The sequence below is a fragment of the Ambystoma mexicanum genome, chromosome 3q (genome assembly GCF_040938575.1).
Source record: "Ambystoma mexicanum isolate Mex_15411 chromosome 3q, UKY_AmexF1_1, whole genome shotgun sequence".
Taxonomy (NCBI): Eukaryota; Metazoa; Chordata; class Amphibia; order Caudata; family Ambystomatidae; genus Ambystoma; species Ambystoma mexicanum.
Window position 1 is genome coordinate 1,055,206,354 of NC_090926.1, and position 25,887 is coordinate 1,055,232,240.

The 25,887-nt window shown below is 48.5% G+C and overlaps 1 protein-coding gene across 1 annotated transcript in view; it reads right to left on the minus strand.

Annotated features, from left to right (window-relative positions):
- The window catches only part of AFMID (arylformamidase), a 172,658-nt gene that overhangs the window by 51,809 nt on the left and 94,962 nt on the right, over positions 1-25,887 (minus strand). The window contains exon 5 of the mRNA XM_069655249.1: positions 5,026-5,111. Coding sequence (XP_069511350.1) covers positions 5,026-5,111 — 86 coding nt within the window. The remainder of the gene's footprint in view (positions 1-5,025; positions 5,112-25,887) is intronic.

Consider the following 25,887-nt stretch of genomic DNA (forward strand, 5'->3'; position numbering starts at 1 on the left):
CTTCTCATGCCTGTACAGGAGTGCCCCACCGACCTGCTGAGGCAGCGAAACCGTGTCTTCAAAAGGCCAAATGTCTGCTCAATCACCACACGGGTACGGGTATGTGCACGATTGTAGTCGTCTTCGTGCCTGTCCTGTGCGTTCCGGACAGGGGTAAGGAGCCACCTCTTCAAGGGATAGCCAGCATCACCTGCATGGGTGCAACAATGGATATGTGTAAGTGATTAAATCAAATGGAACCAGTACCTATCACACACAAGTCAACTTTGATTTGTGGATGACATCCACATATCCCTACATGCATAGAGGTAATCAAAGTAACTGCAATGTGGGAAGGGCATCTAGTCCTTGCAAGTGTTCATGCACTGTGCATGCCTACGGCAGTTGTTGCCATGAACTAGGTGATGTGTAGTCATTCGTATCCTTTGGTCCTGTCACCGTTGGAACCAGACTCCTAGTGATCTGCCATTCCAAACTTGATGTCCCCAATGCGGGCATGCAGCACTTCTGTTGTGGTGTACGGGTGAGATTCCGTAGCTTCAGGTGATCCCTCTGTATGCACTCAAGGTCGCATTTCCGTTGTGATGCTGTTCAGCGGACATTTGCATTGGCCATATTGGCAGCATGTTGCTGCATTGTGTTGTAGAGGGTACGGTCTGATGATGTGCAGTGTACATGTGGATGGATATGGCATGGTTGCAGTAATGGCTTATAGTCATTGTTGTGCATCTTACGCCTTGCATATGGTTTTAATGTGTTAGGTTCAGTCTGGCCTGCCTTGGGGGACAGTGGTGTATTTCAGTATGGGCATTGTTTAGTCCATCAACTGATCTCACCCATTTAGAGTATGCATCCCCCCCCCCCCAATCACACCCAGTTGGAGTATGCATCTTCCCCCCAATCACACCCAGTTGGAGTATGCATCTCTCCCCCCCAATCACACCCAGTTGGAGTATGCATCTCTCCCCCCTCCAATCACACCCAGTGGGAGTATGCATCTCCCCCCCCAATCACACCTAGTTGGAGTATGCATCCCACCCTCCCGCAAATCTACTCCCCATATCACACTGCCATGTGCTTGCCATGCTACTCACCGAGTAGCCAGGAACGTTGTCCAGCATGTCGCTCCATGTAGCGTGGTATCGTTGAGTTCCGCAGGACCATTGAATCATGGGTTGATCCAGGATATCGGGCATAACAATGTGTGATGGTCTTGTTAGAGTCACATACCATCTGCATGTTGATGGAGTGGTATTGCTTTCGGTTTCGGTACACTGCCTCCATGGCATGTGGAACCGCCAATTCCACATGGGTGCAGTCGAGGGCCCGATGCAACTTGGGAAGCCTGCCAGTGAATGGAAGCCAACTTTGGTGTTAGAGATCTCCTGGGCAGTCCGTGGCAGGGATATGTGTTGACTTGTGTGCTTCAGGAGGGCATCGAGCACCTGGTTCAGCGTGCGTGAGAATACTGGTTGTTATATGCCATGCATCTGCCCTACCGTATGCTGGTAGGTGCCTGTGGCCAGGAAGTGGAGCACAGCAACCACCTTCAGTAGAGGGGGATGGCAGTACGGATGTCTATGAGGCTGACGATGACGTTGTGTATCATGTCCACAATGGTGGTGATGGTATCCTGGTCCAGACGGTACAGGGTGTGGATATGCTCAGGGGTTAGGTTGAATGGACTGGCTCTGATTCTGGGGATTGGTGGCTACCTCTGTGGTACAACTGCCTGCACTGGTGGGGCATACTATGCCTGTTTTGCCCTCCTTCTCCTCTTGCGTCTCCTCTGTGCTGCCTGTTGTTGTTGTTGCTGTTCCAATGCAATCATGTCCTCCAGCCCCAGGATTGCTACCAGTATTGGAATCATTTTGCTGTGTGAATGGGTGTGGGAAGGGGTGTGGTGTGCTCCTTTTGTGCTGGCCCAGTCTACATTGCCTGCACCTGTGCTGATTAAGTGCACCTGTGGCAGTTGAGAACACTGCACATGGCCCTTTACGGGTGGTTCGGGATGGCGGTATTTCCGCCATGCCAGTATCTGCTTTTTGGGCCCGATTCATGCCGCTATTTGCATGTCCGCCTGACTTGTGATGTACTCCTATTTCCGCCATGCCGCTATTGCCGGCATGAGGGGTTGCGTGCCCGCACCCATGCCGTTATTAGAGGCACCGTTCTTTGCAGTGCCGATAATAGCGGGTAGGCGGGTCGTAATAGACCGGAGCGGTTAGCGATGCCGGTAATCCTTTACCGGCATGGTTTTTCCCTTACCTCCTACCTCATAATTAGGCCCATCATCTTCAAATCCTCCTGTATCAACTGTCGCCCTCAAGTTCTCAAGCAACCTCAATGAGCAATCCCCATATCTTCCCCTCCCGCCCCCCAAGACTTTGGATCCTCCTCCCCGTCAGACTTGCCCCTCACTTCTACAGTTCAGGAAGCAGCTCAGGAACCTCCTCTTCAAAGAATGTCTGCTCCCCAACACCTACGATCCACATGCTCTTCACTCCCCACCCCACCCGACATCTGATCACCACCGTTGTCTCCACTGGTTGCTTGTAGATCCTTTGTTTCTCTGCTCCCCTCACCTATAATTGTAAGCTCAGTTGCTTCTCAAACTAGGTCCACACTCAATAAATGCACTAATAAAATAAATGTGCAATGCCTTTGAGCAATGGCCTACTGGTATTTTCTGCCCCCTGGTCTTACCTCAGCTGCTGATGCTTGGACAATCCAGAGAATGAAACCCCCAGATTATTTTTAATGTGTGGCCAGGGCCTTACGTCAAACCTTTGGGGGGTCACCATCCCGTGCTTTTGGGTCTGGAACAGGGGTCCACTTACCCACTTCCTGAATCAGGGTTCACCCCCGTGGCAACTCCGGGACTCCCAGAACTGGCCCCAGTGACGTGTGTCTTCTTCCTCGCACAGTGAGAATGTTGCAAGTCAGCTGATTTGCAAACATCAATGAGTCCCCTAATTACACAACTTGTGAGCGAGGCAGACTACAAGGTCGCAGTACATGGTGGCCAGAACCCATGCATCCAGTATTTTTTGTAGCATCAGGTAATAAGTTTGGGTGTTTCGTTAAGGCCTGGGATCATTCACAGACGTTCATGAGGCTAGGGGCACTTCCTTCCTGGGGGTAAGTAATTCACAACATTAAGGTGTGTGTTGGTTAGCTTCATTGTATTTTCTGTGTCTTTACTATTCCCCGAGTGTCTACTCTGCAGCTTCCGAATTTATCATAGCAGATCCAGGCCCACCCCACCCTCAAACTTTGCACCCACCCCGGCCCTTGTGGGATCCCGCACCAATTCGTTTCCATGTCCACCACTGCCTACTGCTAACATCTCCGCATACGAACACCTCGAATAGATGAAGCAAGCCAAGACCAAATAACCTAGACTTTCCAGCCATCGTACACTTGCCTAGCCTTAAAACACTCACACCCTGCGTGCATTCATATATTCTGGGTATTGAAAGACATGTCCAGGGAACCCCAAATCTGGTTGTCCCACCCAGCTCTTCAACACATGGGTCCAGCCTGCTTGTCTGGTAGGTCTCTGCAGATACAGGATTGACGAGAAACCACCACCATCCACTGAACTTGGGCCCACTATCCAGCATGGTCCCAGGAAGAAACTGTCCATTGCTCGCCTATACTCAATCTGAGACCAAACCTGGGAGGGGCCCAGCAAGATGTCTTCCAGCATTAATCAGTCTCAAATCAGCCAGCAGGGCGAATGAAGTGGAGCAAGAGGGAGCAGCAAGAGCCCCAGGAGCCTGCTAGGGAACTCGAGCCCAGCAAGAGCTCTCTCCTAAAATGCAAAAAAGAACCAATCTACTAGAGGAAACCATCAGTTTCTGGCTAACCCAGCCCCTTTATGCCTCATCGGGAGGTGTAAGCTGGACCTTCCCCGAGAATGGGTGAGAAATATTTAAGCAATAAGGATTCCTGTCCTGCAGGCAGGATCCACATCTCTGTAAGGGATCTATGTGATCACTGCACATCGGGAAATTGTGAATCCGAAAAGATCCAATTGCAAAATCCTGTTGCGAAGTGATCAGGTAGATTACTTTCTGCCATCCTGCATCCCTCTACAACCACCCACCCCAATTAGTTTTGTCAGCAGTGGTGTAGCGGGGGCTTGCTATGGGTATCCAGCAGGCCCCAAGGGTGAAATGTCTCATCAGCACCATAGAGGATTGCTGAGGGACAACCGGCCTTCAGAGGGGGCAGGGCGGGCCATACCCATGACCATGTAGACCCTTGCCACCTTGCTGGCTCGAGGGTCCCACGGCATCATGGCCTGCAGACCCGTGCTCACACAGTGTGGACCTACAGGCCTAAATTAGTGACGGACCAGTCATTCCTCTTTGGGAGTCTGCATCCATTCTTGTGCACGTGCCTGCAGGGGCTCCTTTTATTAGCTTGGGCCATGACAGAGAGTCATGGCCCATGTTAAAAGGGCAATACACATGGGAGGGACACATTCCCTTAAAAGGGCAACACACTTGGGAGGGTTACATACCGCAAGCGGCAGTGCCGCCGACACTCTTGTAGCCATGCAGCTCAGAGCTGACGCAGCAGGGTCCCTTTTTCTTTTATTTTGTTTTCGTCCCCCGCTTGCAATGGCATGGAAGCGGGAGGTGGGGGGCATCCCTGCAATCCCCGAAGCCCATAATGCTGAACAAGGTGTGCGGGGGACACCCCTGCAGCCCCTGCTCTCCATGTCCAGCATTATGGGCCTCTATTTTTTTTCACAAGCCGTTTGCGCAGTTACTGCTCATTCAGCTTTTTTTAACGGTATATTGGGGAATACCCTTTGTATGGACTGTGAGGGGTACTGAGGAGGAAGGGTGCTGCTCACCCGGCAGACTATGCGTGGCTAGGGAGATGGGACAGCTCATGCACACAGGTCCCTCTACACTATCACACCCGAGCGCTGCTGCTGCTAGAGTGACACGGCACATTACACACACACACAGACAGACACCATGTACATAGACTAGTGCTGGCACTTACCTTTTGGTGCAATGTCATAATCAATTGCTGCCACAGCAATGCCCTTCGCCACCAAAGGGGCTGCCATGAAACCAGATTCCTCTTTGCTAGAAAAAGAAATAGATGTTAGCAACAGAGTCACACGTGGAACAAGGGCTCACGGGAATCTAGTTGTGATACAGAGTTGTGAATGCATAAGGCAGGGGTCATAGAAATGTTGTCACACATGGAGATTCTGCACGCATGAATGATGGCAAGATTACATCGACTACAAAGAGGTAGTGACAGAACGTCGCGAGGAGACATTTTATGAGGCATTTGTGAGCGCCCCAGGAATCCATAGGGTGTTCAGTGTGAGATTAGGAATCTGCTGATGAGAAAGGAACAGCGCTGGGCCTCTGGGGAAAGTCACACAGGTCTAAGCAGAGTGAAGCAACCGGTCCCTTTCTTAGGCTGGGCGTCTGGAATGGTCTCCGTCACTGTAAGGTACTCTAAGGGCACAGGATCAGATGTTCCCAAACGTCTCAGCGCTGGGAGAATGACTTCCAGGCTTGCACTGCAAGAGCTCTGTTCCTCTACAGAGGATCGCACTGGGGGTGTGTCCAATATAATGTTAAACACACTACTTTGGAATCAGCAGAGCATTTGAAATGTTAAGACATTTGTGGGAATGGCTGCAGGCGGAGCAGTCGGTGAGTAATTGGTTGTATTTGCGTTCTGGTGAGAGGAATATTAAGAAATCAGATGCAAGTGAATCCCTTGGCTTGTGTGCGTTAGAGTTTGTGTGCAGAAATGTAGTGATTAAGGGATAGGGGGAGATAAGGGTACAATCCTGCTCTTTATTTGCTCAATATGGTAACTATAACAATGTATACATTTATATTTTCAGGTTGGTCAATTATGTGATGTGTACTTTTTAAGTCATTTCTATAAAAAGAGCATTCTTTTATCTCCTCAAATCCAAACATCAGAGCTGGCAGGATACGTGGTTAAGCAAATACATTGCGGGTTGGTTGAGAGCTGATTTGGAATGAGAGACCAAGCCATCTCTTGCACATCATCTAATCTCACTGCGCCTCATCTACCAAATAGGAGTGCGTATTCAGTTCACTAGGTCATAGAAAAAGCCTCATGGCTATAATGTAGCATTGACAAAGTCAGCAATTAGGGCACAACACATTCAACATACAAAGCGCTTCACTCGCAAAGCTACCTTACTTGCTGCTTCTTCTAATCCTCCTTTGCGATGGGTTATGTTTTTTTCTATCGCTCTTAGGACCCAAAGTTATTGGGGCGTGGCGTTGAGGTCTAGGTTCAGGGAACATGTCCAATTTAACTCTGTAGAGAGGTGTTCCAAACCCAATTCTCAAGCTCTGGACTCTTCTCAATCATGGCACAGTTTTTCTATAACTATCAGCCATGTGTGAAGATAGGTAATGGGCTGATCAGCGACTTCTAGGCTCAGCTGGACTGAGTCCACTCCAATTATTATTAATATTATTATATGTATTGTGCGCAGGCCTAGCTTTGAGAAGCAAGGGAGCACTTTAAAGAGGTTTACTACAATACAGAAACACAACGGAGCACTTTACATGGGTAAACAACAGTGCAAGTGCATAACAGAGCGCTTTTCAGAGGTAACAATAGAACAGATATACAGCGGGGAGTAGGCTAGAGAGGGGCACAGAGGAGGAGTACAGCTGTACCTGGTGGCGTGTAGGAGAGGGGCAGGTGGCGTCTAGCGAGTTAGGAGGTGCGAGTGGCGACATGATGCCTAGGTGTTGAGGAGACATTCCTTGCAGAGTTGGGTTAAGTTCTTTTATGAATTGTAGGAGCGTGGGGGCGAGTCTGATGCTGATAGGGAGGAGGTTCCATAGTCTTGGGACGTAGTCACAGAAGGCTTGTTTTCTGTTCCTTTCCTTTTGCAGTAGCAGATTTCACATCTGCACGTGTCCTGGCTTCTGGTGGTGCGCTGTCTGCCGTAGATCCCGAGTTTCTCCGTGAGGTAGCTGGGTGATTTCAGGGTGACTGCCTTATAGGAGATGCAGCAAGATTGGTGCGTGCAGTGGGAGCCAGTGAAGGTTGATGAGGGCCGGGGGTTGATGTGGTTGCATAGAACCCTGACGAGGCATGCGGCCACGTGTAGGACACTTCTCAAGGGCACAAGTGAGGACAACGGGAGGCCTTTGAGGAGGGAATTGCCCCATTTAGGTGGGATAGGAACAGTGCTCGAATGGTGGATCTAAAGCTGTACAGAGGGAGGAAGGGCTTCTGTCTCAAGGATCATCTTCGGACAATGGCAGAAGACAGCTAAGAAAGCTACTGGGATGAAGATCATGATTGATATAGACACTGGAACCGGTGAGCAGATGCAAAATGAGGAAAGTACCCATGAGAACATAAGGAAAAGCACCATTGCACCTCCAGGAAACGAAGTTCTACTATCCCAAGGAGCATATTAAATATGTAGGACAGTGGATATACTGTTCACCATCCGGAGATTGCTGCCACATGACCGGGAGTGTGGATGAACAGAGAATGCAGGTTACCTGAGGGGGGTGACAAAGACACGGGTCCCAAAGAAACGAAAGTATATAGAGATGATAAACGAGAAAGGAATGTGGTTGAGAACTCAACCAGAGAGGGCAATCGAGAGGAGCAGGTGGATGCATTTTCCCTAACTCCCGCCCTTCACCGCCGTCATACTGGACTCCATGTGTTATGCCTATACCTCACTGAGGGTATGAGAGACGATATGCACTCAAACAACCATATTGAATGTTCCCTTGCACTGAAAGTGTAGAAGAATACCGTATGGAAGGACGCACCATTGAACATCATGGAGTGCTAAGTAAAATCTGACAAGGGCAGAGTGATGTCATGGAGAAGATATATGAAGCCATGCTAAAACGATATAAAAATACTTAAGAGTGATGATGTAACTGGAGCGATAAGAGAAACATGTACGAAACAATAATGTAATCATGAATGCAAATGAAGACAAAGTAACTTGCTGACCAATAAGAGTAAATACACAGTAATGCAAGGTAGAAAAGATACATAGAAGCTTGATATAGAGGAATATATAAGGTGGCAAGGACGGCAATAGTTGGAAAATGGACGCCTGCTTGTGTAGATATTCTATTCAACTACCTCAGAAGCTGATCAGGGTTGTAGAGTCAGGAGACACTGGAAGAACATCTTTGCTTGTAAAACAAAGAGGAGTCCATGTTGGCTTAGGATCAAGGATGCTTTTTTTAAGGAATAGTTGCAACGTACGAAGGGAGGCAGACAGATAAGCCATGGATGAGACCTTTCTCTTAGATTAAAGAAGAAGAGAAACATCTGCAAAGTGTATAAAGTCTATAAAAGGTAGAGTGAGCAGTAAATAAGAGGCTGAAACAGGCAGATTTGTGGGCTCTTCACATGTGACTCAGAAGTCAAAAACAAGGGCTATTCATTAAGCCTCGGATGAGGCTAGTGATGTGCTTTCACTCCCTTGAATGTCCTAGAACAGACAACAGGCTACAAGGTCAACTACAGACGGGGAAACTTTGGCTCATGGCTGGTCTGATGAGAGATAGACTAATTGGGAAAGTAGGGCGTAATCTGACATAATCCAAGCACCTGGGTTTCGGTTTGCTTACGAGCTGCTAGCCGAGCTGAAAGTCCAATGTTGGGTAAGAATGCCAACCAATCAGTGGATCTATGGGTCACCCTGCTATACAATGTTGCATAGACCAATCTGCTGTCATTTTGTTCGCTATAATCAGTAGTATACGTATTTATAGGTACCTCGAGGATTGTCTTACAGATAAGAGACAGGCAATGAAGTACTAATCCATATATATTCTATAAAACAATATGTTGCCCTAACTCATCCCTCCCGCTAATAAGTTTGATGGTTTGCCACGTAGGATGAGGTCATAGATGACGCATGTTGGGTTAGAAAACCCCTGTGTAATCAAGCTTGTGTGTGAGTGTGCAAGCATCTGTCTGATGTTTGCCAGTTGACCCTGCTTTATTAAACTGAGAATAATGACGACCATATTATTATTATTATATTAGCTAAATGGTTGTCAAGGATCATAGGGACCATAGTACATGGGGACCAAAATGGGTTTATACCAGGCCGAAACACAGCAATAAACTTGCGACGGCTGCAACATATCATGGCGTAAGCGACCGGCTCGCAGGAACAGTATGCAATAGTCTCATTAGATGCCATAAAAGCGTTTAACTCTATATACTGGGAATGGTTAGTCGCTGCATTGAGAGAATTTGGGTTAGGCGAACATTTCATTGGGTGGATTAAATTACTCTACAAAGTACCGGTGCCTAGGGTGAAAACTGGAAGAATAGTGTCAACAACCTGGGACATCCAAAGGGACACCAGACAGGGATGCCCACTGTCACCAATGCTTTATGTTTTCGGATTAGAGCCGATGGCGATATACCTGAGGAAACAATTCTCTGACGCAGGAATCAGAGTGGGAGGAGTGAATCACGTTGTACCCTTATATGCAGATGGGGTACTGCTGTACTTAAAGGACCTGGACATCAATGTACCAGTAATCTTAGACGTGCTAGAGAATGTTGCATGAGTATCAGGGATCTCCTTTAGCAGGGGGAAATCTTGCATATTTCCACTGGCGGGACTGGCTGGGAAAACAGGGGAGGATCTCCTGAGAGTTGGGCTCCAGTGGCAGTTGAAATCTTTCAGATATCTAGGAATGAATGTCTGGCACACACCTGAACTGATGCATGGGGGCAACACTGAACTGGCAGTGAAGGGGTTCAGGAAGACCAGGAAATTCTGGTCTAAACTGCCGCTGTTGTGATGGGCAGGGTCACAATTATTAAAATGATAGCCCTACCAAGGTTTATATTTCTTCCACAATGTCCACTATTACATTCCGGCCTCTTTTTCCGCCTATTGGAAAAGTTGCTGAGGGAGTTCTCTGGGGTCCCGCCAGACACAGGCTGTCTCTGACCACACTTATGCTGCCGTACAAGGCGAGTGGGGTTCAATTACCAGATCTCGAGAAATATTTGGCAGCACAACTCAGCTTCATGGCCAAGTGGCTTGCAGATGAAACCACCTCGGAAACAAAGCTGATAAAACAGCTAGTAGAGCCTGAAAGAAACGCTGTGGGTCCCGCTGGGGTGCCCCAGTAATGTCCCAATGATCGTAGCATTAGGCAGGAGTGTTTGGGGCAGGGACCTGAAACTGCTGGGACACAAACCCCCCTACTCACCTGTGACCCTAATCGCAGCTGATGTTTGTGCAGTCAGAGCGGACCTGGCAAATGTAAGGCAATCAGAACGATGCAGCATTTACACCTGGGGGCACACATATGAGGAGGGCGTTTTCAGGGAATTTGAATCTAGGGAGAGAAAGAGGGACTACCCAATGGCCAGTTCCTATGGTATCGGAGGACTAGAAAGGTAGCAAGGAAGAAATGGAAAGAATGGCCAGAGGAGCCAGAGGCAGACCCAGTACTAACGTTACTCACAACCTGGGCCATGGATGGCCAGTGTACAGACTCTTTAGTCAGCTGGTGGACAGACGCAACCCCAAAAGCGAAACGCTGAAGCAGTGGTGGGAGACAGATCTGGGAATCAGCATAACAGAGAAGGAATGGGAGAGGATCCTAATTTACCCCGGGGAAGTCTCAAGAAACGCCCGATTCAGGTTGAACCAATTAAATGTTTTTTATAGGACCTACATGACACCAAGCAGAATAGCCAAATTTAGTAACAGAACACACCCATTATGTCCTTGGTGTGGGTCAGAGGGAGCAGAAATCTTGCATATGTTCTGGGGGTGTCCGAAGATACAGCGCTTCTGGGCCAAGATAGAACAGGCTTGCAGAAAGGCTGGGGTAGTAAGGTATGAATGAACACTGAAATAATGCCTCCTGGGAGCCTAGCCAAGAATAAGCAAATTCAGACAGGTGGTCAAATTTATGGACATGGTTTGTATACTGGTCAAAAGGTCCCTCACAATGGCGTGGAAGACACCGAGGGGCCCTCAATATGCTAGATGGCACAGTGAACTGGAACATTGGACGGGGGCAGCAACTAGAGTATGGGGTGTCCAAAGCTGAAGGCGATGCGAGCCCTGCACATGAGGCCTGGAAAACACTGATCTGGGACGTGTTCCACCCATCAGATGATAAATCCCCATGAATGAACAGGGACCACACTTTGGATGTCTAAGACTCTTTAAGACCTAGGCTATCAAAATGAGGAAATCATGTAATGTAGTCCGGATGTTGGGGTAGATTGTGCAGGGACGGAGATGAAAAACAGACAAAATATAAGAAAGTATATAGTGTCGAGCCAGCAAGCACGGGGTTTACAGATTTGCATTTCTACTCTAGGTTTCCATGAGGCAGGGAGTTCCAGAGTAATGGCACGGAGGCGGGGTCGAGGATCTACCTTGGCCACTAGTTGGAACTTTCGACCTTGTTTTAAATGCCTGCACCAAATTGTCTACAATGGAATTGGGCAACCCTGTTCTGAACCAAACTGCAGGTACATTATTCTCTACCTCCTAACCACATTTCAATATATGTCCCTCTGGAAAGAAAAATATTACAGGTGTCTGTTTTTTTAATGGGACGGGAAGGATGCATTTTCCAAATCAAAGACCGTCAGTGCCCTATTATGTTGACTTCTTTAATTACAAATGTTTAACACGAATGACACGCTTGTGGTGGCACTTTGGGTCCATTATGTTTCTGTAATCATTAAACTGCTGTAACTTTTAAAAGACCAGATTTGGATTTTTTTTAAATAAACGATTGTAGAACAATCTGCAAAAAACGGTGTGTTTTGGGTAGTTTAGTGCGCCAAATGACTGACGGAGTCTTATCAGTGCGCCAAGGCTTGTCCAAGAAGTGGCGTACTGCGCCACTGCAGGGGTATTCAGAGCTTAGTCTGCTGGAGGAAAGAAAAGGAGCGACAAGGAGATAAGAGGGTGGGAAAGCAGGAAATAGATGCTGCATGACATTTATAGACACCTACATGGATGTCTCATTAGTTTGGGCTACGAGGTGGTGCCCCTAGTAAAGCTAGGGGGGCAATGGCATATGAGGGACACAGCTTGTAGGTGTTTTTCTTTTGCCCACCCATTGACAGCCCACGGCCATGCTAATCCCTATGCCCATTCCCACCCAGTTACTGCCCCTCCCTGCCCAAAACACCTCTAATGGGAGCTCTGAGCACACTTTATTCAAGCCTTACAATCAAACTTTGCACTCAAAGCTCCAGCCAGTTTCTGTTGGTACTCTTGTTCAGAGGAGAATTGCCTAGCATTTCAGTGCTGGAATGCCCCAGGGCAGGACAAAGACTGATATGTTTTGGAAATGTTTCCTCTGTGAAAGATAGTGAGCTAAAGAATCTGTGTAAGACTCTCGCAACCAGGACTAATGTCTGGCAGAGAGACTCCCAGGACCCCCCCCCTTGTTAATTTGCATACTTAAAGTAACATTTGGTCTCACCCTAAGTTACTAGGGCAATCCAGACGTGGACCCCTTGCTCACTATGCTTATAAAGGCACAGCTCCACCCTACTGATGAGGTCCAACCAGACCTTAACACGTGTCTGGGGTTGCTGTTGGTACTCTTGTTCAGAGGAGAATTGCCTAGCATTTCAGTGCTGGACTGCCCCAGGGCATGAGAAAGACTGATATGTTTTTGAAATTTCTCCTCTGTGAAAAATAGTGAGCTAAAGAATCTGGGTAAGGCTCTCGCAACCAGGACTAATGTCTGGCAGAGAGACTCCCAGGACCCCCTTGTTAATTTGCAGTGTTTTTTCAAAGCAGTTAATGACTTGGAGCTGTAAATCAAATGTGTTAACCAGGTCTGTCTTTAGCCACTCTATTTATAAGCACTATACGTGCCCTTCGCCGAATTCCTGTTAAAAATGACCATTGGCAAAGCCAATAGTGTTGGCTTGTGTATACGCATTAGGCATTTGCTATTAGATGCCCAGGTACTCGCATCATTTTGCCCCTGCTACCATTAATGGGCAGTTAATACCACTATGGCAGTGCCTTTCCCATGCCTACACGAAAGCCCAAACTGTTGGCATTACTATTGCTCGTTTTAAATGTAAAGCCAAGTGCCACCACCCGTGCACAAGGAGAGCCGCAGGCTTTAAATCCGAATCAATTGGTCGTCAGCGAAGAAGTACTGCAAGTGGTGAATAGCTGCTTAGCCTTCATTACCCTTCCACCAGTTACCAATGGCAGCAGTATTTGTGTACGTCACTACTACCAGTGGGAAATAGCTGGTGGTAGCTACCAGGGGTGGCAATTGTCATAAGTGGTAAAAATAAAAAATGACTGTGGGTGTTGTTGAGGTTACATACCATCATTCCTCATCCTGGCTCCACGTGTCCCACCGCTGGGTACCCTCTGCAAAGACTGAGGAGGACTCTGGTGGGGCACTGTTCTGGCTTGCTAGGATCTGAACCCCTCCCCTGCTGTGCTTCGTCACACCTGGCATGGTAACCAATCCATGTGCGCTCTGTTCCTCTACCTAACCATAAACCCTCTGCTCCACACCCACCTATCTGCTGGCCATCCTATTCCTGCTCCTAATTGCCCTTACGCTCCCCCTCTTGGGGCCTCCGCCTAGCCCCATGTACAAGTCCACTATTCCTCTGCTCCCTCTCCCCCACGCTTCTTAAATAGCCCGGCCATTCCTATCGCCCTCACTCCATCCACCCAGTCCTCATCTATTCCACTTCAACCCCTCATGAGACTCCCCACCTTTCCTCTCCTCCCTCTGTACATACATCATTTCTCGCTGACTCTTTTGACACACATCACCCCATAATCTCTATGAGAGATGTCAAAGAAATGTGGATTGCCCTCCCGACACTGCCACTCTGGTTTCCCTTCATACAGACTGCACTACCTTCTCCCTTTCCCATCGACTAACACAAGTGTGGTGGCGTACGTTTGCTGGTCAGTAAGGGCATGCCATTGGCGCCCTCTTCCCCCCCTCCTCCTTCGAGCACATCCTTCCAACTTCCGTCTCCCCATCCTAACCCCACTATTCTGCTCATGTACCAACCTATGGCACCCTTAACCTCTTTTTCCACAGATCTCGATCTACTTGAAACTATCCAGACCAGTGAAGGGAGGATAGTACAGTGGCAACGTGCTGGTCTTGGAAGCAAGATCACGCACAGCAACAGAGGGTCGAATCTCGGATCCGCGCTTATAAACCGCACTCAGGTATTAAGCGCGTTATAAAAAAAAATATATATATATATCCCTGCCATCATGAACTACCGCGACCTAACCAACTAGGCCAACACCCAATATCTGCAGCAGGACTCCACTCCGACTAATCTCAACCTTCCTATCCACACTCACGACCTCAATAGGCCTCATCCTCCTATCCTCCACTTACTCTTCTGCACCCCCCTCAAGCCTCTGCCCAAAAGCGTTTCTGCCCAGCTACCCAAGCTGAGGACTACCATGCATCCCCACTGACTCTCCTTGCCCCCCCCCCCCGCTGCTGCTCTCCCATCTGCCTCATTTTCCTACAACATTGCTCAGACATCTCACCACAAGCTGGCCATAACCCTCCAGGCCATGCTTACCCCCCAAAAACAGCATTTATTTCCTCTTCCCTTTGCAGATGATGTTGCTTCTTCTGTAAAAGTAATAGAATATGGGCACTGCCAACCTTTTTGTCCCTACACCCTGTGGCGGTGTCACGTGGCGTGACGGCAATGTTCTGCGTCACACGTGTATAAATAAAGGGGGCGTTCCGCGACACTCCAGTGCATGCCGGTAGGTCGATGATACAGTCCTGTGTCTGTCCGTGTGTCTTACTTAAGGTACTGGGGGGCAAGGCCTTACCACGGTGGTCCCGGGTGCATATTACTATATCACATTGGCGAGGAGGATGCAGCTGGGCAGGGGGGATAACGTTCCAATGCATTATTTTGCTTCGGTAACGCTTTCTGATGCCGGTCTGAGGCATTAACCCTCGCAGGGAATACAACCACCGCCATTTTGGATCCCTATGGTAGTGGCTCCACGTGTGGAGTGCTTGTGCGCTGTGACGGCAATTTTTTGGAGCCGACAAGGTCTAAAACATAGCAAGAAGGCCACATGGGCCACAACTGTGCTCGAAGGGCCCTTTATTTAAAAAACTTTTTTTTTCATTTCTCTCTGGGACCATTTTTCCTCTCTTGTTGAATTGCACAGCAGACTGCGCCTACCCAAGAACCTCATAACATCCTGAGGTGGTTTAGGGGGGCAAACTACGGCCTTCGAGAGCAAGAGGGTGCCTGTGCAGTGTTTCCACCACGGAAGTGCGCCTGAGGAAGCAGATTGCTGCCTTCACCCACGTAGAAGGTGCCTGTACAGTCTGCTACCATGAGTGAAGCGGGAGATGCCGACCAAGACGCTGCAGGGGCACAGCAAGCAAGGAAAGTACCCCGCCAACAAGATTCACTGGCCATGGTGCCTGAATTCAATACCTCAGGTAATCCCTCAAAGCTGGGGTCAAAGGGGCTGCTCTGTATCAAGAAGCTTGACATGTAAATCAAAGCAACCGGTGAGACAGACGACAAAGCCAAAGTGGTGACCCTCATTTAGCAGCTGGATCTGGGGTACATCGGATATTCAAGTCCCTTGCTCCCGCTGATGACTCTACCAGGCTGCTGAGGATTTCCTTAAGGAACACTTCATGCCACTGGCAAACCAGGACTTTGAGAGGTTTGTCATGTGTAGTGAGAAACAGAGAGAAGAGGAATTTCTCGATCAGTTCTACGGCAGGCTTCGCCACCTAGGACATGCAGTTGGGAGAATGAGGACGATATGGTACGTAACCAGCTGATACAGGGGTGCAGTTCAGGAAAACTGTGCCGGCAGGTCCCCCGTGAGAATGGACTAATGCTGGCTCACATTTTAGAGATGGAGAGGTCATATGAGTTGGCAAACAGCCGTGCCACCAAAACAGACGCTGCAATCAGATCACTAAAAGTGGAGGACGCATGTGCGATAGGGCGACCGCCAAATGCTGACCCATCGAGATCTAGATGGCCCCAAAAGAAGTCCGACGAGACACTGCAGCCGTGCACCAAGTGTGGCTACAAACTCCCACACGCAGGGGAATGCCCGGCAAAGGGGAGAGTGTGTTGGCAATGTGGAGCACCTGGACACTTTGCTAGGATGTGCAGAGCCCACACTCCAATCACCATTCCCAGAGGAGCCTGTAGAATGCCCAGTGACACGCCACAGTGAGAAAGACAGGTGGCAGTTGTGGAACAAGAGATGCCAGGTCTGGATCTGGCAGAGGAAGAGGAAGAGATTTTCTTTTTCTCGAGTATTGACTCTCTCAAAAAGAGGAGAGAACCTATGTGCATGGCAGCCGTAAGTTGAACAATGACACCTGTGCTTGTGGACACCAGCACATCTGTGTGCATGCTGGCACCCCACCACTATGAGGCACTACCAGGGCCCCCAACACTAGTGAAAGCACGTGCCAAAATATTCTCGTTTGGGGGGACTCAACCACTGCCCCTCCGAGGTGCGTTTGTGACCAAAGTTGCCCACGAGCGTAAAGAAATCAGAATGAGACTCATTGTCACGGACATCAGCAAACACTCCCTGCTAAGCTGCACAGCAGCGGAGGCCGTGGGCATTGTTCACTTTGCCCTCACGGTGTACGCCAAAGACATCAATGAGACTCTGGAGAGGTTTGCCACAGTATTCCAAGGAATCGGGAAACTCAAGGGCAAAATAATTAAACTGCACATTGATGAGACTTTGCGCCCAACAGCACTGAAGCATCAGTGAATACCGTTTCACCTGAGACAACAGGTGGAAAAGGAGCTACAAACATGGTAAACATGGACATCATAGAAAGAGTGTAGGGCCCCACCCCATGGGTGTTCCCCATTGTCATAGCTGTCAAACCAAAGCAACCCGGATCTGTCCGAATTTGTGTAGATATGAGGCTGCCCAACCTTGCAATCAAGTGCAAGAGACATATCACACCTACCCTGGATGATGTGGTGGGAGAGTGTTACACTTAGCAGCAGCCGCATGCAGTGCTCTTGGCGTCCTGTTAGAAACCAGCTAATCGGCAGATCTATCAGAAGGTGTCAGCCTCTCGGGTGGCTTTGGCGCCTGCCATGGCAACACGCTTCGACTGTCTGTTCTGCAACACGAAGGAGGTCACGTGTCTAATCAGCTGACCTTCCCAATGAACTCACCTCCCTGGTGCGTGTTAAAAAAGAAGCTGTTCTACAGAACGCTGCTTCTGTTTGTAGCGTTACTCTTATCTACACATTCTGAATTGTCTTCCTTTGATCCTGACTGCAGCTTGTAATCCGATTCCAAACTCTATATTTTTGTACTTGTTTGACCTCCCAATCTCTGAACCGGACTGTTTTGTGGATTTCCTACGATACTTGCTTTGGTACCTTCTCAGACTGCACGTTGCCAAACCCAGATTGCCTTTTGGACTGCCCTCGTATCCTACCTCAGAACTTCGTCAATCCGCACATTGCCGAACCCGGACTGTCTCTGGATCCCTCATTGACTCCTTTCAACGCATTCTTCCTCCGGTGCAGCTTACTTCAGCGTCTCGGTTACCAACAGCAGACAAGCAGCACGGCTCCAATCAGTGGTACTTCCTGTCGACGCTGCAAGTTTAATACCCCTGGTACACCGGTAAGTGCTGTTTTCACTTTCTAAGCACTCAAATACCTTGGGGAATAAATAAGAAGGAACATTTGTCTTCCTACATTCCATCCACTACTGCCTACTTACTGCTGCCATATATCAACTGCCTCCTATTATTTTTCTTCCCTCATTTGTCCTTAAGTGAACTGTTATCTGGATTCTTCGTGCACTTTGGATGCTCTGCTGTGTGCGCACCAACCCGGCACTAGTGCGACCCTCGTGCCACTTGGATTACTTTCCCTACCTAACTTCCTGTTTGTTGTTTTATCCTGTCGTTGTTTCTGGACTTCCAAGGACTTTGGGTTTATTCAAGATCCTGTTGGGGGTGAGACTGAGTTTCTATTCTTTGTAATTAGTTTGGATTACTTTCATTCCCTCTCAAGTAACTCTGGGTTTTTCTGTTCCTTATAGGGCCTTCTATCCATGGTAGCAATATATCCATATGGTATAAGCATAGTGAATCTGAGCTTTCTACTGCTTCTCACAATCTTCCATTATTAACCTGCTGTGTTTTCCTTTACAGCATTGTGGTTTGGCGGTGTGTGTGTTTCCCCGCTCTTTAGTTTGATTGGCTCTTCGGTCTGTTTGCTACCCAGCAGAGGGGCACGTCATAATAAAGAGTTCCCTTAAGTTGAGGAGGCTTTGGTCCAGGATGGACCTAGGCTTAAGAAGTTGAAGGGAGTGCTTCTGTCTACCTTCTCCAACATCCCGGGTCTCCATATCCAACGCCCCGGCCTGTGTGGTGAGTAACAGAGAGCAGCAAGAGGCGAGAGTATTTTCCAAGCTAGACCTGCGGTTCGGGTACCATTAGCTGGAGCTACACCCAGATTCATGCAACATCACGACCTTCACGACCCACCATGGGTTGTACCAGTACAAACGCCTCTCCTTCAGAGGCTCCTCTGCGGCAGAAGTCTTTCAAAACGTCATCCGGGGGGCTCTGGCTGGCCTTGAAGGGGTAATAAACCTGAGCGACGACATCTTGGTCTACGCCACATCAGAGACTGAACATATGGTTCGCCTTGAGAAAGAGCTGGAAGGAATCCAGAACCTAGGACTTACTCTGCACCGTGAAAAGTGCGAATTCCTAAATGACAGTATTGAGTTCTTTGGTTTTGTCTTTCACGCCAAAGGAATTTCCTGAGATCCGCAAAAGTTCTGACATCCAGGAGGCGAAACCACCAGAAAACGAACTTCTCTTTTCTACCCCACCACTCCAAAAACATTGAGATGCTTTCAAACAGATAGTCAACTGTCTTGAAGCAAATACACTATGTAACATCCCCCCAACTGGATTTGGCAGCCAACATTCCACCGAAACGGCTTAGCATTCATTACCCTTCCACCATGTCTCTTGCTTTCTTACCATAGCTATGATATGATATATTTTATTTGTATCGCGCTCGTACACAAGTGTTTCAGAGCGCGACTAGGCAAGGGAGGGGAACAAGGGAGAACACAGCACAACATAAAAACGATCTTACTAGGCCCAGTGACATTGAGAACGCGCAAGTGCATGGGAAAGGGAAAAGGGAAAAAGTGCATGGAAGGGGGAGAGTGGAAAGTGCAGAAGCTGAGGAGCACAGATAAATAAAATAAATAGAAAATTGAGGCACACTGTGGTAGTGCAGCCAGCAAGTGGCACGTGCTGTGTTTAAGGCAGCAGACTGGATAAGTCTGAATAAGTGCAGAAAAAGAAGAAAAATGGGGGGGAGGGACTGTATGGGTACAGATACAGTCCCCAGTGCAAGGGGTGGCCAGGAAGCAGTGCAGGAAGGTGGCAGGGTGAGCAGGTAACTGGGCCCAGGGGACAGAGGGTGGCCAGGTGCACAGTGCCAAGAGAGCAGATTAACAGGGGAGAAGGGGAGCAAAGGCAGAAGCATGGAAGAAGGTTTTGAGGTGCTTCCGGAACCGGAGATGCTTCTCCTCAAGTATTAAGAGTGGCAGGGAGGCTGTTCCAGACGGAGGCCCCAGCCGAAGATAGTGATCTAACCCCAGCTCGTTTCTTTGAAAAACGACTGACCCTGAGGGAGTTGGAGGTTAAGGAGCGAAGAGCTCGAGAGGGGAGGTATTTGCGGAGGGATAGCTGAAGGTATTTTGGACCCAGGCCTCAGAAAGCCTTGTGGACAATGCAGAGGGTTTTGAATTGAATCCTTGCATCCACTGGGAGCCAATGGAGAGATTTCAAAGCTGGAGAGATACGATCCCAGGGCTTGAGGCCAAGGACAAGTCTCGCAGTCCTGTTCTGGATAAGTTGTAGAGGGCGGAGAGTAGAGGCAGATAGATTTAGAAAGAGGCTCTTACAATAGTCCAAGCTAGAGAGAACCAGAGCTTAGGATACCATGAGCTTCTGGGGGAAGGAGAGGAAAGGCAGAATACCTCTGAGGAGGTGCAGTCAGAAGTTTGACTTTTTAGAGACATCAGAGATATGGGCCGAGAAGGAAAGTGTGGAGTGAAAGATGACGCCAGTGTTCTTAGCCTCGCAAGTAGGGGTAGAAGAAGGGCCAAGGGAGGCCGGCCAGAGAGTGAGGGAAAAGGATGGAGATGGTGTGCCGATGAGGAGGATCTCCGTTTTTCTGGCATTCAGACAAAGATCATTGGCAGCACACCAATTCTGAATGGCAGTTAGGCAGTCAGAGATGAGAGAGGGAGAGGAGGTGGCCGAGGGCAGCCGGAAAATGAGTTGAGTGTCATCAGTGTAGCACTGGAAATTTGAGCAGAAAATGGCAATGCAGTAAGCGAGAGTTGCCAGGTATTGGTTGAAAAGCCAGGCTGAGAGGTTAGACCCCTGGGGAATCCCACAGGTGGCGAGGAAGATAGATGATAGGAAAGACCCCAGTTGGACCTGGGAGCGTCGATCAGAGAGCAAAGAGGTCAGCCAGGCCAGAGCCTGATAAGTGATACCCAGATTATCACGGAAACGGTTGAGCAGGATGGTGTGGTTGACCGTGTCGAAGGCAGAAGAGAGATCAAGAAGGATGAGGACAGAGAGAATGTTAGAATCAAGGTTGGAGAGCAGTTCTTCACGGATATTGAGGAGTTAAGCTGAGAGATGGCCAGCTTTTCCAGGATTTTGCCCAGAAAGGGGGTAATGGAAATTGGGCGATAGTTTGCGGACAGGAAGGATCAGCTGTGGGTTTCTTGAGAAGAGGATGCACAACGGAGTGCTTCAGAGGGGAGGGGAAGGATCCTGAGGCAAACGAGTGGTTGCAAAAATCAGCAAGGGCAGGAGTGAGGGTGTCAATGTGGTACTTGATGGTTTTGGAGGAACAGGGGTGAACCTGTTTTGACGAGGCTTTCATAGATCGGACTTGTCTAGCGACCTCGTCAGGGGAGAAAATAGGAAAGGAACAGCTCACTGTTCTCATCTCTTCACCATCCTCATTCTGCCCTCTGCTGCCTTGGAAACACTGGATCACATCTCTACCTTCAAACCTTTGCTACCCTGGACTTCATGGACAACATACTCAACAAGGTAGCATCTCATCCCATCCGAATGCTAATTCTCCACCCCCTGCATCTCTGTCACCTGCAACCTTCCACTGGGCGTCCAAGAAGAGTCAGTCCTGGGCCCACTCCTATTCACCCTAGAACACACCCTCTCTCATTTCATCCTTTGGCTTCTCCTGCCATCGCATGGCCGGTGACACCCTTTGCCGATACTTCTTCCCTCGTCATCTGAGCGTATCTTCAACTGCATGTCTGCCATTTTTTACTGGATGACACTAAATGGCCTGATGTCAAACTGCTCCACGACAGAAGTCGCCTTTCTCCCAGCTTCCAATTCCAACTCCAATTTCCCATCTTCAATCTCTTTTTCTTTGGATCTCCTCATTACAACACCAACACCAGCATCCTTCGGTCCTATTTGACAGGAAACTAAGTAAATCGCTTCATCAAAGCCACTGCAGCCAGAACTAACCACCTACATATCAGAAATATCCACAAGCACCTCACCAATCGGCCAACACTCATCTCCACCCTGGTCTTCAGTAAACTGGACTATTGATCCTGATCCTCCCCTTTTACCTTTGCACTCCCCATAAAAAGTACTAAACTTCGGTTCCGCTGAGCCCTCCTTTCCTTCGCTGCCTCCTGGCGCTCTTCCAGGTACTGTTTTCTGTTTTCCCTTTCTTCTCTCCGGTGTGCTCTTCTGGGCTTTCTCCTCTCAGATTATTCTTTGCTTACTCCATTCCTCGTTTCCTCTGGGACTTTTCCCCATTTCTCCTTCCCTTACCCGTTATGGATCCTCTCTCAAGACTCCTGCAGTTACTACTGCGTGTTTGCACAGAGAAATTATCCTCTATTCACTTACCTTCACATCGGAAAGAACAGAGCACTCTTCCGGCGAAACTGCTCAGGGTTTTTTTACCTTGGAGGCCTTTTCCCCTTTGGCGGCTGCGGACCGGTGTCCCCGGTGACCGGGGTTTATCTGGAAACCAAGGTGGCGTCGTTCCGCGGTCGGCCGTATTTACATAAAAAGAAATCTACCTTCCGGGAAAGAAAGAAGGCGGGAACACACCAGCCTGATTCTTCAGGTGAGGAGGGTGGATTGGGATCCGATTCAGAGGTTGAGATACAAGGCCCGGACAGCCATGACAGCTTGCAACGCCATACAATTTCCACCATGGCTACGGCAGAACAAGTTCAAGAACTGGTGGCAGCTGTGCAGTCACTTAGTATAGAAGTAAGGAATTTGAATCAAGAGATGCAGAATGTTAAAGCTGAGAATACTGTTCTCAGACAGATGATGGCGGACCGGGATCCACGCAGTTCTGACCTCCCTCCCATGCCGCTGTCTTCAGGAAGATTTGATGGTTCTTCAAAACATCTGAAGGAGTTCTTGGATGCATGCAAAGTGCATTTTACCTTTCGTCCCTCCACTTTTGCTACCGATCTCAGTAAGGTTGGTTTTCTAGTCTCCAATTTAACAGGAAATGCCTTGGCTTGGGCAAACCCCTTAGTGACTACAGATGACCCCGTTCTACGTGATTGGAAGGCTTTCCTTGAAAGATTTAAGCAGGCTTTTGAAAGGCCAGAAATCAGATATCTGGCTGGTGAAGAACTACTTGAGGTCCATCAGGGACAGATGGATCTCTTCTCATACATCACCAAATTTAAACGACTAGCCACAGAGGCAAACTGGCAGGAACAAGCCCAATATACGATATTCCGAAGAGGATTGAAAGAGGAAATAAAGGACGAGCTCGCCAGAATCCCTCGTCCTGCTTCCTTTGCTGAACTGTTGTCTGTTTCCCTGCAGATAGAGCATCATTTGAATGAACGTAAGTTGGAAAGAAGGAAAGGGAGAAGTACACCTATTTCTTCTAATCCCCCTCGCAGTCTGGTCATACCCTCGGGAGACTCCAAGGAGGAACCCATGCAGATTGGTACTATGAGATCTCCCCTAACCCCGGAGGAAAGGAAGAGGCGCCGAGACTCAGGTCTATGCATGTATTGCGGTTCAGCTGCTCACTTACTCTGCAATTGTCCTGATGTTCCTCCAAGGCAATCGCGAAACGCCAGACCTCGAACTTAGGTGGGACCGCGGTTCGTGGAGTCGCAAAAGGTCCTTATGCCACTCTTTCCATTTCACCCGCTCACCAAAAAGAGGATGCTCGACTAATGGTTATTTCCCTTCATCTGTCCTGGAGAGATAAGGTAGTAGATACTATGGCCTTACTTGACTGCGGCGCGGCAGACAACTTTATGGACACGATATGGGCTCACAAGATGGGTATCCAGAGAGTTCAGAATCAGGAGGATCTTAAGGTCGAAGGAGTAGACGGGACTCCTCTCTCCTCGGGACCCATCACCCATTCTACTGAAATCCTCCAGGTCACCATCCAACACCATCAAGAAGAAATTTGCTTTGATATTATCAGGGCGGCTCAGTTTCCCATTATTCTGGGTATAGCTTGGCTGCGTCGTCACAACCCCACCATAGATTGGACTTCTAACACTCTTAGTTTCCTCTCCTCTTTTTTCAATCAGTCCTGTAAGATTTCCCAGAAGTATCAGACTGCTGAGTTACAATACCTTGAAATGTCCACTAAGACTATACACTCACTTCCATCCCAGTTTGTCGAATATGCCTCGATTTTCTTGGAAAAGGAGGACCACGATTTACCTCCTCATCGCCCTGAAGATTGTTCTATAGACCTCCTCCCACAAGCACTGGTACCATTCAGCAGAATGTTCTCTTTGTCCCTTAAGGAGAGGATGGTTCTTCGTCACTATCTGGATGCTAACCTTAACAACGGTCTGATCCGACCCTCCAGATCCCCAGCAGGGGCTTCTCTGTTTTTTATTTCCAAAAAAGATTCAGCTGAACTCAGACATTGCATTGACTACCGGGGGCTCAACAAGGTCACCATTCGGGATAGATATCCCATGCCCCTCATCTCGGATATTCTGGAGGCAGTCAAGGGGGCGTCGTCTTTACTAAACTGGATCTCTGCAATGCATATCATCTTCTGCGCATCCGAGCAGGAGATGAATGGAAGACCGCTTTTAGAACCCCATACGGTCTCTTTGAATACCGGGTGATACCCTTTGGTTTGGTCAATGCCCCAACGGTTTTTCAGCGATTTATGGATCGAACTTTCTCCGACTTACTGTTTCACTCAGTCATCATATACCTGGATGATATATTAATATTCTCAAAGTCCTTCCAAGAGCATTCTATCCACTTACATGAGGTCTTTAGACGTCTACAGCAAAATCATCTCTTGGTCAAACCCAGTAAAAGCGTGTTTCAAGTCACCTCAATACCCTATCTGGGTTTCATCCTTTCCCAGGATGGCATAAAGATGGACCCCAAGAAGATCTCTGCTATCCTAGATTGGCCATCCCCTTCCTCAGTCAAAGAAGTACAAAGATTTTTGGGATTCGCCAATTTCTGTCGAAAGTTTATCCAGAACTTCTCTGCGATAGTGATCCCTATAACTTCTCTTCTCAAGAAAGATAATCGGCCATTCAAATGGTCAACTGAAGCGGAACAAGCATTCCGTAATCTCAAAGAAAGATTCAGATCTGCACCCATTCTTAAACAACCAGATCAATCTAAGAAGTTCATCGTTGAGGCCGACGCATCTGCCAACGCCGTGGGAGCCGTCCTCCTTCAGGAGCACGGGGGCATCGAACACGCGGTAGCCTACCTCTCCAAGACCCTCTCGTCCAGTCAAACTAATTATTCGGTCATAGAGAAGGAACTACTGGCAATCAAAATGGCATGTGAAGAATCGAGACATCTCCTTCAAGGAGGAACCTATCCCTTCACCATCAGGACTGACCATCATAATCTCAGAGCTCTACAGAAGAGTGTACCAATTCCAGGCAAGCCAGGTGGGCCCACTTCTTCTCACAATATGACTTTGAGATAACCTACCTACCGGGTAACCAAAATATGGTGGCAGATGCTCTTCCCGCCGATGGACTATTGAAGATGCCCATCCCCATTATAGTGATAAGATCTTTCCCGAGAAGGTATTTATCGCTACCACCACATCATTCCTCTCCCAAGTCAGGACTGCCACTGCCCACGCTACTCTACCGAAATTCGCCTCGCCAGGGGGTAAGGTCGACATGAAGGAAGGTCTTTGCTTTGTCAACAAGAAGCTGTACGTACCTTCTCCTGAGTTACGCCTTAAAATTCTATCATGGTATCATGATCATAATACTGCGGGTCATCGATGTACCAAGAACACGGAAGAACTCATCAGAAGATCTTTTTATTGGCCAGAGATATCCTCAGACGTTAAGAAGTATGTCAAAGCCTGTGTTCAATGTTCCCGCAATAAACATTGCTATCAAAGGCCTTTAGGACTTTTGGAGCAGATTCCTTTACCTAAGATCCCATGGGAGCAGATATCTACGGATTTTACGAGCTACCACCTTCTCGAGGTCATACCTGCATCATGGTAACTGTTCATTCTCTCACCAAGTTAGCCCATTTTTCCCCATTCTCGGGTTTGCCTTCGGCATCCGAAATGGCAGAAATCTTTATCCGGGACATTTTCCGCCTCCATGGGCTACCTTCGAAGATCATTTCCGACAGGGGGAGCCAATTCACGTCCATGTTTTGGAAAGCCCTATGTCACAGATTGGGTATTGAACAAGCACTGTCTTCAGGTTTCCACCCTCAAACCAATGGATAG